A 14,039-nucleotide genomic window follows, 5' to 3' on the forward strand; every position below is an offset into this window, starting at 1 on the left:
CGATCGGAGCGCTCGGCCCGGTTCGGCCGCTTTCGGGCGGATTCGGGCACTGCCCGTTCGGGCGTCTCCGTTCGGGCCGGCGAAGGGGAATTCGGACGCGATCGGAGAGGACTCGGCACCGCTCGGCTTTTCTCGCGTCCGCCTCACCCGCCTTCGGGCGCGATCGGAAAGGACTCGGGCGAGCTCGGGATTCTTCGACCCTCTGGGCCGGACCGCTCGGGGACTCGGCCCTGTTCGGGCGGGCTCGGGTTCCCCACCCGATCTGTCAGGTACCGCTTCGGGCCGCGCTTCTCCGGGCTCGGCCGCGTCCTGCCCTGGGATTGGCCAGCCGGCAGGAAACGCGGGCCCCGCTCGTCGGGAGCCATCGATCGCCTTCGGCCCAGGCCTGGGAAGACTCGGGACACTTCGGGCACCATCGGAAGCGGTTCGGAAGCGCTCGATTCAGCCCGGGGAACACGTTCGGAAGCGCTCGGGCGAGCTCGGCGCCGCTCGGCAGCCCGCCGAAAAGCGCCCGAGTGACCCCGGAGGACCGCCCCCCCCACCTCGCGGCCCCGTCCGCCCCCCCCAGCGGGACTCGGCGGCTTTAAGAGGGGGAGCGGCGGGCGTTGGACCCGCTCGGACGGGCTCGGCTACCCCCGCCCGCCGCACGCCTCGGATGGAGGACGCCGACTCGGCGGCGAAGCAGCTGGGCTTAGCGGAGGCGGCGGCAGTGGCGGCCGCAGTGGCGGCTGCGGCAGGACCCGAGCAGCAGCCGCCTCAAACGGCGGCCTCGGAGTCGGAGCCGGACCCCGACCCCGAGGAGGAGGAAGAGGAGGAGGAGGAGGAGGCGGCGGCGGCGGCGCAGGTGACGGTGATGGCGGCAGATGCCGAGCACATGGAGATGGGAGCCGAACCCCTGCCGAGCGCCGACGAGGCCGCCGCCGCCTTCGCAGGTCAGGGCGGGCGGAGCGCGCATGCGCGGCCGCCTCAGCCCCGCCGGCCGCCCCCGACCCCCGTCCCGCACGGGCTCGGCCCCGCAGCGCCGCGCGCGCAGCGGCCGCCTCACCCCAGCAGGGGGCGGGTCCCGGCTGGGGCTCTCGCAAAATTGCGCCGCTGTTACATGACATGTCGTTTTCTTCCCTGTAAAATGAGCAAGAGCCGGCTTTGTGCGTTTACAATTCCTTTGACCCTTTGTCCCATTAACAAAGTGCCCTGAAACATGCAGAACTGTGAAGGCGAGTCCTGATACGCAGGGAATTTGAGAGCTCTTCATGCCTAAATGGGTGTCTCCATGGGAGCTCTGGTGCTGGTTTTTCCCTCTTGCCCCCCACGAGGCACTGAAAACCCTCTGATTTCAGCCAGACAGCCAAATATCTGTGTATCACAGAGAGACTGGGCTGTAAGTTCGGACAGTTTTTAACCAGACCAAGCGTACAGAGAATGGCACCTTAGAAATTAATAGATAGCAGAGGGGGAGGCAGTCATTCTCTTTATCTTGGTGTTTGCCAGTCACCCCGCTTTTGATAAAAAGCATCACAATTTGGGGGTTTTTAGCACAGATGCAATATTCATTGTTCCTGTAGTTCATCACATGCTCATAACTACTGTTGTGGTCTCAAGGAGGTTAAAGCATGTTCAGCCCAAAGCTTAGTAAAAGTCAGAATGGTTGTGCTTGTAATAAGTGTGTCATGAAAAATAAAGCTAATTTTGAATAGGAAGGAAGAAGGAAATACAAGTCTATAGTTAGCTGTTTATCAGGCTCCCTGGGTGCGGCAAAAAATTAATGTAATGTCTGGTTTGCGTTTCAGAAGTCACCACAGTGACAGTGGCCAACGTTGGTGCCTCCGCAGACAATGTTTTCACTACATCTGTGGCAAATGCAGCTTCAATTTCAGGACATGTGCTGGTGAGTCCGTCCTTTCATTGCAGCGCCTTAGCAAAGAGTAAATGAGGATTTGCAATCAAGCTGTAGTATCACGGTATCACAGTATGTTTGGGATTGGAAGGGACCTCAGAAGATCATCCAGTCCAATCCCCCTGCTGGAGCAGAAACACCCAGATGAGGTCACACAGGAACATGTCCAGGTGGGTTTTGAATGTCTCCAGAGAAGGAGACTCCACAACCCTCCCTGGGCAGCCTGTTCCAGTGCTCCATCACTCTCACTGAGAAGAAGCTTCTTCTCAAATTTAAGTGGAACCTCTTGTGTTCCAGGTTGATCCCATTACCCCTTGTCCTATCATTGTTTGCCACCGAGAAGAGCCTGGCTCCATCCTCATGGCACTCACCCTTTATATACTTATAGACATTAATAAGGTCCCCCCTTAGCCTCCTCTTGTCCAGACTAAAGAGACGCAGCTCCCTCAGCCTTTCTTCATAAGGGAGGTGCTCTGCTCCCTGAATCATCTTTGTTGCCCTGCGCTGGACCCTCTCTAGCAGTTCCCTGTCCTGCTGGAACTGAGGGGCCCAGAACTGGACACAATATTCCAGATGTGGTCTCACCAGGGTGGAGTAGAGGGGAAGGAGAACCTCTCTCGACCTACTGACCACCCCCCTTCTAATACACCCCAGGTACCATTGGCCTTCCTGGCCGCAAGGGGCCAGTGCTGGCTCATGGTCACCCTGCTGTCCACCAGGACCCCCAGGTCCCTTTCCCCTACACTGCTCTCTAATATGTAATTTCCCAACCTATACTGGAACCTGGGGTTGTTCCTGCCCAGATGCAGGACTCTACACTTGCCCTTGTTAAATTTCATCAGGTTATTCCCCACCCAACTCTCCAGCCTGTCCAGGTCTCTGATGGCAGCACAGCCTCTGGCGTATCAGCCACTCCTCCCAGCTTAGTGTCATCAGCAAACTTGCTGATAGTGCACTCTATTCCCTCGTCTAAATCGTTAAGGAATATATCGAATAACATTGGCCCCAGTACTGCCCCCTGAGGCACTGCACTAGATACTGGCCTCCAACTGGACTCCGCACCAATGACTACCACTCTCTGGCTTCTCTCCTTAAGCCAGTTTGTAACCCACCTCACTACTCTATTGTCTGGATACATTTTCATTGCAGTATACAGGTTTTAAGCCACAAAACCATCATCTCAGGGACATCCATTCTTTTCTGTATCACTTTTTTTATCTTTCCACCCCCATATACTCATTCTGTAATGGAACTGGTGACCTGGAACATGTAACCTTTGAATTTGGTTGACCAAAACCTCAAAAACTGACCTAATAAGTGCCAGACTGATTGGTGGTTTAGGGTACGTTTGAGAGGGTTTGGAGGAATACTGAAATACATTGGTATTTTAACCCTGTCAGTTTAAACTCTTCATTTCTTCTACAGTCTGGGAGGACGGCCCTACAAATCGGGGACAGCTTGAACACTGAGAAAGCCACGCTCATCGTGGTTCACACGGACGGCAGCATCGTAGAAACCACCGGGCTGAAGGGGCCGTCGGCGCCTCTCACCCCAGGTGAGGCAGCCCGGGTTTGAAGTGTCCTCCTCCCGGAGCGTTCGCTTTTTCTCCGCTTTGTGTTTCTAGGATTAAAAATCTTTATGTGCGTAATAATATGCAGTTGCCTTATAAGGATCATTTGCCTCCTCTTCACACAGTACTTGTATTTCTTGGGAATAGAGGAATACTTAGATGGCTTTTTTTTTTTCTCCTGTCAGAAATATATTTAATTTTCTTATTCTTTGCCCTAACCCTTGCAAATAAGCTTCTTGAAGAATCCTGCCCTGCTGCAGGGCTGTTGGATGCCTTTCTGCGCCCATCCCACCCCCAAAGGCAGGTGGATCACGTTAATATGGACAATAAAAATACAAGTCTCCTAGTTCTGCACGTGGGTTCTTCTGAAATTATCCTTGAATCTAGTTTTATCTCCATTGGGGCTGCTTGCCGATATTTGACCGTGGCAGCAGCTCATGTCGTTACTGCGGTTTTTGCTCACTGCTGCTCGGCAGTTCCCTTCGTGCCCACAGGATGTCATGGCAAACTTTGAGTGCCACAAACCCTTCACAGGGTCGGCTGCTTAGAGCATCTTTCCTAAGATGCCTTTTGCTTTATTTTGAGTCGTTTTCAGTAGGTTCAAGCTGAATTTTTGTGGTGTGCCCTGTAACCGTGTAGAGGTTACCGAGAGCGTTGCGGAGCAGCCAGCATGCTTTTTGGTCACTGCCACCTTTCTTTTCTGTTTTTTCAAAGGACCACAATCTCCTCCTACCCCATTAACATCTGTCCAAGAGAAAACTGGAACCAAGTACAACTGGGACCCGTCTGTGTATGAGAACGAGCTCCCAGTGAGGTGTCGGAACATCAGCGGCATTCTGTATAAAAACAGACTCGGCTCAGGTAACAACGGCCTCGGGTGAGGAGGCATGACGGCTACTCGTATGCTTTTGACCAGGCTACTTTAAGGGCCGATTGTGAAGGAAAAAAGACAGTTTCCTAGGCAGCCTAGTCCCTTTGGATATTATCGTTCTCTTCCATTTTGCTCTTTCTTCAGAGGCTTTTAAACTTTTTTCTTAAATCTATGAAGATACGGGCTGCTGTGCAGTGAGTCTCCCCAGTAATAGGTTGACTCCTCTGACGTTCTTTTTCTCAGAAGGAGAGTCGTGTTTCTGCAGAGCTCCAAAGGATCCCTGCTGGAACGGAAAATAGAGAGCTTGTCTCCTAATGGGACTCCGGAGCGGCCTTGGCCCCTCCTCGTCTCTTTTGTCGCTGCGGGAAGCTGCGGAGGCAGCAGCAGCAGTTGTGTCAGCAGGGCTGACTGCGCAGCGCTCGCCTCGTGGGCACAGTTTGCTTCATGGCCAGAAGGATTAGAAATTTAAGTGCAAATTAAAGAAGGGCTTTAAATTCACGGTGTTTATCCAAGACAGACTCATCTTTATTGTGGCTGAGTAATTTTTTCTAGCCTTTTGATGCACTGGCGAGGCCCAAAGTTGGCACTCGCTAAACAAGCACTGTCATTGTCTCGGGTGAGATAATAAATGGGCACAGTTGTCCTGGAGTGATGAGAAGTAGCAGAAGGGCCTGTGGGGTGATTGCTGCAGATTAATGGCTGTTGTGTCCAGCAATTTCAGTATTTGCTTCTTTAGTACAGTGACAAAACAATTCTTAACCTCTACTAACAGTTTATTTCTTCTGTTTCATTTCAGGAGGCCGTGGTAGGTGCATTAAGCAAGGGGACAGCTGGTACAGCCCCACAGAGTTTGAAGCGATGGCGGGACGGGCCAGCAGCAAGGACTGGAAGAGGAGCATCCGCTACGCCGGGCGGCCCCTGCAGTGCCTTATTCACGTAAGGTTAAGTTTGCTTCCCCCGTTCTGCTGGCAGGGGCAGAAACAACGTTTTGATTTGGTTAAGAATCAGTGGTGTGGGAGGAATTTTTCCAGATGATTTTCAAATAGCACAATACAAATCTTGCTCGTGCTTGAGAAGAGGTTACCGTTCTGCAGGATGAAGTGCAGCCTTGGGCTGGGTCGCACAAGTTGAGAAGTGAGCTCTGACCCATGAGACTGTAACTCAGTACCCTGATCTGCTCCATTCTGTTTGTCTGGCCAATATATTCTTCACTTGCACCATACGCTGAGTGTTTTTTGAGGTCCTTTATTTCCCGCAGCGTCCAGGAGTCTCCTGGAGAACTGGACATTGCCATCAGGTTGACAGTTGGTTTCTGCCTGGGCAGAAACTTGATAAAGTCTCAAATTCTCATGTCCTTGCCTTTTGATTTGAAAGTTGTTCTTCCTTCACTGTCCTGTGTGCTCACCGCATCCCCACGGTGGAGCGGAGCTGCTCTCTGTGGTTGCGCAGGGTCCATGGGAGGGAGCTGGTCAGTCTTTCTGGCTGCTGTCTGGGTCTCTCAGCAGAAAAAAAAAACCTAGAAAAGCACTAAACCTTTTAGTGTTTGGGTGACTCTAATGCTGAACGAGTAATCTTCTAATTTCAGGATGGGATTTTAAATCCTCACGCTGCCTCTTGTACTTGTGCTGCTTGCTGCGATGACATGACTCTGGTGAGTTGTAGGTTTTACATCCGTTGCTTTAAAAACAATTGATTAACGGGGCTGCCTCAGCCATTGCTGAGCAGGCTCTGAGTGTCCTGGACGTGCTGAGCAGGGCTGTGGTTGCAGCTTTTTCTGTGCTTCATAAAGAAAGGAGGTGAGGAGCTGCTTGCGCTGTTGCGTAGTAGCCTCAGTAAAACTGGGTGATGGTTATTGCCTTCTCGTCTTTTTTTCCTTTCTAAAGCATGTATTTACATAAACTGCCTTTTGGGGGTGTCAGAGCTTTATGTGATTTTTGATTCAAATTTTTTGAGCTGTCAGAAATGACTTATAAGGCAGTAATATAATACGCTATGTTGGATCATATTTTCATATTAAACTGCTTGGGTTTGTTGGTTGGTTTGGAGTTTGGTTTCTTGTTTGTTTCAAAACCAAGGTTAAAGTCCTGAAAGCAGAAGTCTTGAGCTTGACTTGGCCAGGTGTTCTGCCTTTCTTTTCTGCTGGGAACTGGGTGATTTGCTTGTTTCTTACACCTGAAACTAATGAATTGCTTCCTGCCTTCCCCTCACTCTTGTTCTGGGAAGATGAGAGTAAACTCAAAGTCTCCAAAGAGCTGCCTCAGCTGATGTCTTTGCTGTTTTCCTTTCTCCCCAGAGCGGCCCTGTACGACTCTTCGTGCCATATAAAAGGCGGAAAAAAGAAAATGAAATGCCTGCGACTCCAGTGAAGAAGGAGTGCTCCAAAAACATCACTCTGCTGCCTGCCACGGCTGCCACCACATGTAGGTTCCTTTCTCCTGGGGAAAGTCGCTGCTCTTTTTTGATGAAGAATTGCCCCAGTAGATAAGTTATATCCATCGGTGGCCCCTCAGAACTAACCAGCTGAGAAAACTGGCTAGTTTTTGCCACTTCTTTTTCATTGGATGCTTTTATCAGCTCGGTGTCTTTAGGTGATTGTGTTTCCTATTTTGTAGAAGCTAGCACAGTGTTGCCACATATGGGCTGCAAGTCAGGTAGGAAAAAAATGCAACTCTAGACCTCAGGAGGTTCCTTTTTAAGCATCTTAAGGTCGTTTTGCAGTGAGCAGTAGGTTTCCTGTTTTGAGCTCTGGGTTATTTTCCCCTTTTGGCTGCTCGCTCAACCGGGCAGCGGGGGGGCTGGGGGGTCCCTTGGGCACGAGTGGTGTCACGGGGGTTTGTCACAAATGTCAATTGAGACATTTCCTCCTGTTGAAATGAGGTTGAGGGCGATGCTGGCCCTTCTCTGCTCTGCCCGAAATCCCCATGCCTTCCCCTGCACTTCACTTTTGTCCTTTAGAAGCTGGCGGGGGCTGTGGAATAAGCTTTGTGCTATTTATCGAAATTCATACAAAGTAGGTTCTGTGCAGCTGCAATGAAATCCAGAGCCTGCAAGTTGTTTATGGAAGAGGCAGAAGGTGACGCTTTCATCTGCAAATTCCTCTCTAAAATTCAGGACACGCTTTGTTACGTACTGGTTTTGATTGTCAAACCATCTGTGTGAGAACAGAAATTAATTTGCAAGCTCATCCAGCTCACAGGTTCGCAGTCACATCCCTGCGTCCCTCCTGCTCCCCTCACGCTGGCCTCATCTGGATGGTAACATTGCAAAGTGAACTGGGGAAGAAGCAACAGAAATCCAAAAAAGAACAGCCAGAAGTGAGATGAGATGAGATGCGATGCGACGCGACAGCAGGGAAAGAAATACCCAAGGATTCTGTAGAGTTGTTTGGGTCCCCCCCGAGAGGCTGAAGCTGTATGTGTTGGTTAGCGTGAGGGCCGGGGAGGCTGCACGTGTATGTGTTGGTTAGCGTGAGGGCCGGGGAGGCTGCACGTGTATGTGTTGGTTAGCGTGAGGGCCGGGGGGGCTGCACGCCTGCTCGCTGGTGTTGGCGTTGGCCTCTGCGTGTCCTGGTAGCAGCTGCATGTTTCACCAGGCAAAAATCTGTTTTCTCAATGCATTGAAATTGAATTATGGTTTGTGAAAAGATCCTTCTGGCTGAGCGGTGTGGCGCAGAATCTGCCTGTTACCAACTAGTGGTGCCAGATTAATTAATCCTGTTTAAAAAGGATTTTCAACATTTTGGAGCCACTCAGGTATATTTATCCAAAAGGATTTTGTGTTTTGTTCCTTGCATTGGCCAGGCCTGTTAAATCACTGTGTAGACAGTTAAAACCGTCCAGCTCACCAAACTCTCACAGAATTAGTTGTAATCCACAGGTTTTAGTGTTGATTTAAGTAGCAAGAACCACTCTTGCTAAAGTTGTAATAAATTAGGATCAGCCAGAAACTGATGGGTTTTGTGGCCCTGCTGGATCTTTCCAGTAGGTGTTAAGTTTTGGATCATATAATAATGAAAAAGTTGCTGTGAGTGAAGCCCTGGCCTCCCACCCCCAGAGGCGGAGCAGAGCAGCGCCTGCACAAGCCAAACGGGGCTTGTATTCCCACTTCCAGTTGTACTGGTCACAGGTGTGATCCAAACTGGGGTAGCACTGATCTGTGAGTTCCCCGAGGGGGCAACTCAGAACAGGGAAATGAAGAGCTGAACACCGAGGCCTCTGCACTGACTGTTAATTACCGAAGTCCTTCTAATATTTCCAGTCACGGTGAGTCCCTCTGGACAGATCACTACCTCCGGAGCCCTGACCTTCGACCGCGCGTCCACAGTGGAAGCCACAGCGATTATCTCAGAAAGTCCATCCCAGGGAGACGTTTTCACTGGAGCTGCTGGTAAGAGTTCAGGTGTTTGTCTGCCAGATCTCCTTGAGAAGGAGAAAAAAGGGTTTGGGTGCCCGTTGCTAGGGGAAGCAGCGTTCTGAATGCTGCACAAAGGATTTATTTCTCAAGAGTCATCAGAGGGACTCTGCGTAACCCACTGCCCTTCCCTTCAAATGGTTTCAGCAGTGTGAAATCTCAGCAGTTGCACAAAGGAAGTTAGAAGTTTTGTGCAGATGTTGCAGCTGCTGATATACACCTCTGCTGAGTTCTGGGGGTTTTGTCCTAAAATACTACCAAAAACCCCAAAAAATAGCTGAGTGTTGAAACTGACTGAAAAATGCTGAAAAACAAAAACGTCAGAATAAATCAAACAAAATCCAAATGCCTGACATACATTTCAGTTCTTTCTGTTAGCTGTGTACATGGGGCTGTAGGAAACGCGTGCCAGCTGTTACAGGATGGTTGTGACGCCGTTGTTGTTGTGCAGTTCAGGACACCAGCGTGCAGCAGCCGTGCCGGGTCAGTCACCCCGAGCCCCACTACCCCGGGTACCAGGACAACTGCCAGATCTCCCCGTTTCCCGAAGCTGCGCTGCCAACGGCTCACCCCAAAATCGGTACGTTTTATCTCCTCAGTGTGAGGGACAGCAGTGCTCCCATTTACTCTCATCTTTCTCAGCAAAGGTAAAGACGGAGGCAGAAAAAAAACCTGGCTCTTTGGCTTATGAGTTTTGTGGTTATTAAGATTTGGACAAGCAGATTTTCCACTCTGTGGAGAGTTTCCCATTCTGGTTTTGAGAACTTGGATTTGTTAGTTTCTACCAGAGGAGCTGTTGTGATCCTGCTGCCTAAATGAGCCTGCAGTCCCTCTGCCTGTCCGCAGGCTTTCACTTCAAGGCTTTTCGCACCGCTTGGGCACTGTGGTGAAATATTTATTTAGCATTTGATCCGAGGCGACCTTTAAATTTATCTCACAGAAGCTTTTCTAAACATTCCCCATCTCTTCATGAATCCCCTGATACCTTAATGACCTTCCATTTGTCGAGCTGATGGACTCATTAAGTGAACTACGGTGCTGTTTGAGCGTTGCCTGGACCGATAGAAACTGGGAGTGTTGAAGAAGCTGGAATCGCAAACTGGGAGTGTTGTTTTTTATGTGTTTCTGTCGAGCCTGTGACTCTGTGAAGTGACTCTGGTACTGAACTCGCTGACACAGCGAGCAGGTTTCCATCCCTGTTTCCATTCTCAGACATCAGGAAAGATCCTGTGCACATGTTCTATTCCTTTGTGCAGTCTGAAGGCTTTTTGAAGGCCTGTGCTCTCCCCTCTGTGTGACCTGTTATTTACCGATTCGGGGCAGCACCGTTCGGTTCCTGCCCTGTCCAGAATGAAAGCTGGCTGGTGGTTTTAGCTCTTTGTCAGATCTCGATGTTACTAATTAAACATTGACTTTTTTTTTTTCACCATGAATACTGATATACCAATGTCAAAATGAGGAATCGGAAGTAATTCCTCTCAGATAAGTTATCAAATGCCATGCTGGGATAAATACTGTGCTGGAAACATAGCAGTGGGAAAGGCTCTTCTGCAAACAGGTCCTGATAAGAGACCATTTATCTCTTCCTCATATCTGAGTGCAAATAGTTCTACCCCAGTCACGTGCAAATGGATTGATATTACTATTTTAATTAAGGGCCACTGAGGGTAAAATGTCCGGTTACCTGCAGGGAGAACTTGCAATGCTGTCTGTCAGCAAAGGGACCTGCAGCGCTGCGGGTTTGGGACTCCCTCTGTCTGCACATCTGTGCTGGGTTTCTTCAGCGTCTGCTGCTTGCCTGCAAAACTGCCAGATGTGACTCAAAAAGGGTTCAGTGGTTGATCCACTTCAGTGAGTTGCTGTCTGGGAAGACACTCAGTGTTCAGTGCAGTGCTGGAAGAAGCGTCGTGTGTGAAGTGGGCGCTTCCCTGAGGAGCGGGTTTGCTCCAGCCTTGGGCCAGGGCTGTGCTTAAGATCAGAATTTGGGAAGCGCAGGGGAGTGTGGGGTGGATCGCTGCCTATTTTTTGTACCATTGCAACCTGAGAATTGACGTCTGTGTAGTGACATTAGAATATTGCAGAAAACTTGATGTTTTGGGTCACTGAATAACTTACTTAAATCTCACTTAGGGATGGTTAAAGGAAACATTAGGTGGACGTTGTGATGATAAAGTCCCTGGGAATGCTGCTCTCTCTGCTTAGTTGTGTTTCTCCCCGTGCTGGGAGGTGAGCATTCCTTCCTAGATAAACCATAAGATTCCAAGTACATGTTCACAGGAGGTAGGTCTGTTTAGCAAAAACGTAGCCGGATTGGAAACTTTTGCAGACCATATTTTTTAAAAAAGGCAACCAAGTAATACAACAAAAAAAAAACCTCCCCGCTTCATGGAAATGAATTCCCTCATTCTCTCTATTTTCCTTTTCTTCCTTGGGTTCAGTGCTAACCTCGCTCCCTGCCCTGGCGGTGCCTCCCACCACCCCCACCAAAGCCATGTCGCCCTCGGTGGTGAACGGGCTGGAGGTGACGGAGCAGCGCAGCTGGCTGTACCTGGAGGAGATGGTCAACTCCTTGCTCAGCACCGCCCAGCAGCTGAAGACGCTCATCGAGCAGGCCAAGCAGGCCAGCTCCTCCTTCCGCGAGGCGGCTGTCACACAAGCCAAAATGCAGGCTGATGTGGAGAGGAAAGAGGTAATGACGCCACAGGAGGGGAGGTGACCCAGCCACAGGCATCGTTTTGGCTGACAGATGACCAGTGGTACCTCGCTGGTTCTCGCTGGTTCTCACTGGCTTAGAAATGGTTTCTTGATGTCTTGAGGGCAGTATTACCAAGAGAAATCTGAGTTATTTGTATCTTGGGGAAAGGAAGAGAGTGCTCTGGGGTTGCAGGAGCAGCGGGCAGCAGGCCGGGGATCCAAACACTGGGTGTCCCGAGTCCTGAGCTCTCCCGTCAGCCATCCCTCGGTTTCAGAGACGTGGGTGCTGAGTGCTGGGCTGGGGAAGCCGGTGGCCGTTCTGCCGTGCGGCGGCTGCTCTCGGCGTGTGGTGTGAGCGGGGCTGGCGGGGGCTTTCGGTGGCCCCAAGAGAGAGAGGGACATAAAGAACAGCAAGATGTTTGATCAACACGCTTGCTTGTCGTATTGTTTTGATAGCCAAATAGCAATTCTGAAGCTTGTGGCTGCGTGCTGGCTGCTGGAACCGCCCGGACGAGATTGCAAGTAGCTGTTTCTGAATGCCAGTGAATTCCGTATTTGACAAAACCTCCAGGTTTCTGGAGGGCTGGCGCTGGAAGTAATTACAATAAATGTCAAATAATGGGCTGTCTGCTTTCGTGTTGGCCAAAGGCACCGTCCAGCTGTGACGGATGTTCCCCTGATTTGTAACACGGGTCCCTTTCCCACCCTGAGCGCCCATGTGGTGACACCGCTGCTTCTGACAGTGAAGTGACTTGAGAGGGAGAGTGAGGTTCTTCCCCCATGGGCTGCCCTTGGTTTTTGCTGGACTGGTTTAATACAAAGGAAACAGGGGCTTTACGTCTGTTTTGTCAATTTCTGTGCAGCAGGATGTTCCCAGGTATTTAGATGTGAAGGATTGTAACATTATATCAGAGCTACAGAGCAAAGGCACAACAGATTAACTGGTAATGGAGCTGTAGACTCAGCTCTTCCCGGAAGGTGACTTAGGACAGAGCAGGATTAAAGAAATCTGCAGGGAACGGGGCTGCTGCAGCCTCGCATCGGCAAACACCAAAGAGAAGTTCCATTCATGTTACTTAGGAGCCTTGGGGAGCGACATACTGAAAGAAAACCAAACCATAAACCCCTCAGCTCGGTGTTTATATTGACATCTAAAATGCGTTATGCTTATTACAAAAATAACAATATAAAAATATTTATAAGCTTTTTCTGAAATGCAGCATTTTGCCTGGGATAAAATACAACTGCTCTGTCAGGACTTCAGGAGAAAGTTCTTCACCCTCATTATCAATGACCTTGTGACGGAGCGTATCCGGCCTTCGCTACATCCGAGTGTTGGTTTTGTTGCAGTTTCTGATTTAGGGAAAGACATTTAGGAAGAGAGTGAGTGGGGCAGCAAAGGCTCCAAGTCTCCTGCAAGAGATATTTGCTAGTTTGCAGGACTGGCCCAAAGGAGTGGATTAATGTAATTTTTTTGAGTGTGCATTAAGCCATGGTTTATATCAGATAAACTTTTGGAGGGGGAGAATACATGAACTGCCCAAATTCTGTGCCAGGAGACGTTGCTGGAAGGCAATGAAGATATTCAGGCAACGTGTTCAACAGTTTTTCTGTATCAATTAAGAAGAATCAGTGTTGAAATCTGAGCAGTGTTTTAATGGAAATAGCTCTGTTCTTGTAATGCAACGATGCCTTTGGAGCCCGGCCCATTGGAAACAAGGTGGAAGATTAAATCAGCTAACAGCTGGGCCAACCGAATTCCTTTTTAGAAAGATTAAACCAATTCAGAGCCAGAGAGTATGAAATTAACCTAAAAAGGGCCGGGTGTTTAAGAAATGTAGCGCTAGTCAGCAAATAATGGCTCGTGTCCCTCAAAGCAGCAGGGAGAACAGTTGGGAATTGGAGGTTATCGGTTTTCTGGAGCCGGTTTTGTGAGCGGTCTGGACGTGTCTGGCCTGATCCGCTCTGTCCTCACGTCCTGCCGGGCCAGCCCGCGGCACCGGGCGTCCAGTCCCAGCTTCCGCGGCCGCTTCCCACTGACGTTAGCGCATCATTTTCTTCCCGAGATGCAGCAGGTTTGATTCTTAGGCCAGAGGCCGCAGCTGGAGCTGGCCGGTGCATTCCCTGCCTTATGGCTTGGACACGATTTTGGTTTTCCAAATGGTACTTTTGGCATTTCTCTTGCGTGGCGCACGCTTTGCCCGCGCGGTGCCGGGAGCGCTGGGGACGCCAGGCAGGGGTCCTGTTCTGCTGATCAGCCTGGCCTTGCCTATTTGTCAAATAACGGCAGAACTCAATCGCAGCAAGAGGTTTCCTGGCTGCCTCCTCCGTCTCCCTATTAATTTGAATTTGTGTCATGGTAATATGAAGGTTTTGAAGGTTGTGATTTCACAGGAGAATAAATACTGCGATGTCAGGTCATAGAGACACTTGTAAATTAAGCCTTTAATCTCCTTATATGTCGGGTCATAGTCACTCCTGGATAAACCTGCTTTGCCTCAAGGTGGGGACTTGGGGCTTTTCGTACTTTTTAACTGGTCCAAATACATTTACATCAGGATTAGTGTGTAATCAAACTGGGATTGGTTCTGAAGTCCTTT

At 50.0% G+C, this 14,039-nt stretch overlaps 1 protein-coding gene across 4 annotated transcripts in view; it reads left to right on the top strand.

The window, feature by feature from the left end:
* DEAF1 (DEAF1 transcription factor) overlaps nt 1–14,039 on the top strand; it is a 21,829-nt gene continuing 7,790 nt past the window's right edge. For 2 of the 4 annotated variants that reach the window (XR_013922203.1, XM_080345698.1), the window contains exons 1-10: nt 1–932; nt 1,788–1,885; nt 3,320–3,449; nt 4,179–4,325; nt 5,132–5,271; nt 5,921–5,986; nt 6,629–6,755; nt 8,593–8,721; nt 9,197–9,325; nt 11,184–11,434. Coding sequence is in view for 3 of the 4 variants with exons in the window: in XM_080345698.1 (XP_080201824.1) it covers nt 656–932; nt 1,788–1,885; nt 3,320–3,449; nt 4,179–4,325; nt 5,132–5,271; nt 5,921–5,986; nt 6,629–6,755; nt 8,593–8,721; nt 9,197–9,325; nt 11,184–11,434 (1,494 nt within the window). In the remaining variant the exon portion in view is untranslated. Of the gene's footprint in view, nt 933–1,787; nt 1,886–3,319; nt 3,450–4,178; nt 4,326–5,131; nt 5,272–5,920; nt 5,987–6,628; nt 6,756–8,592; nt 8,722–9,196; nt 9,326–11,183; nt 11,435–11,895; nt 12,065–14,039 lie in introns of those variants that run through there. The other 2 variants (XM_080345699.1, XM_080345700.1) reach the window with 2 other exon arrangements.

This window comes from Nesoenas mayeri (genome assembly GCF_963082525.1).
Source record: "Nesoenas mayeri genome assembly, chromosome: 5".
In the NCBI taxonomy this organism is placed as follows: Eukaryota; Metazoa; Chordata; class Aves; order Columbiformes; family Columbidae; genus Nesoenas; species Nesoenas mayeri.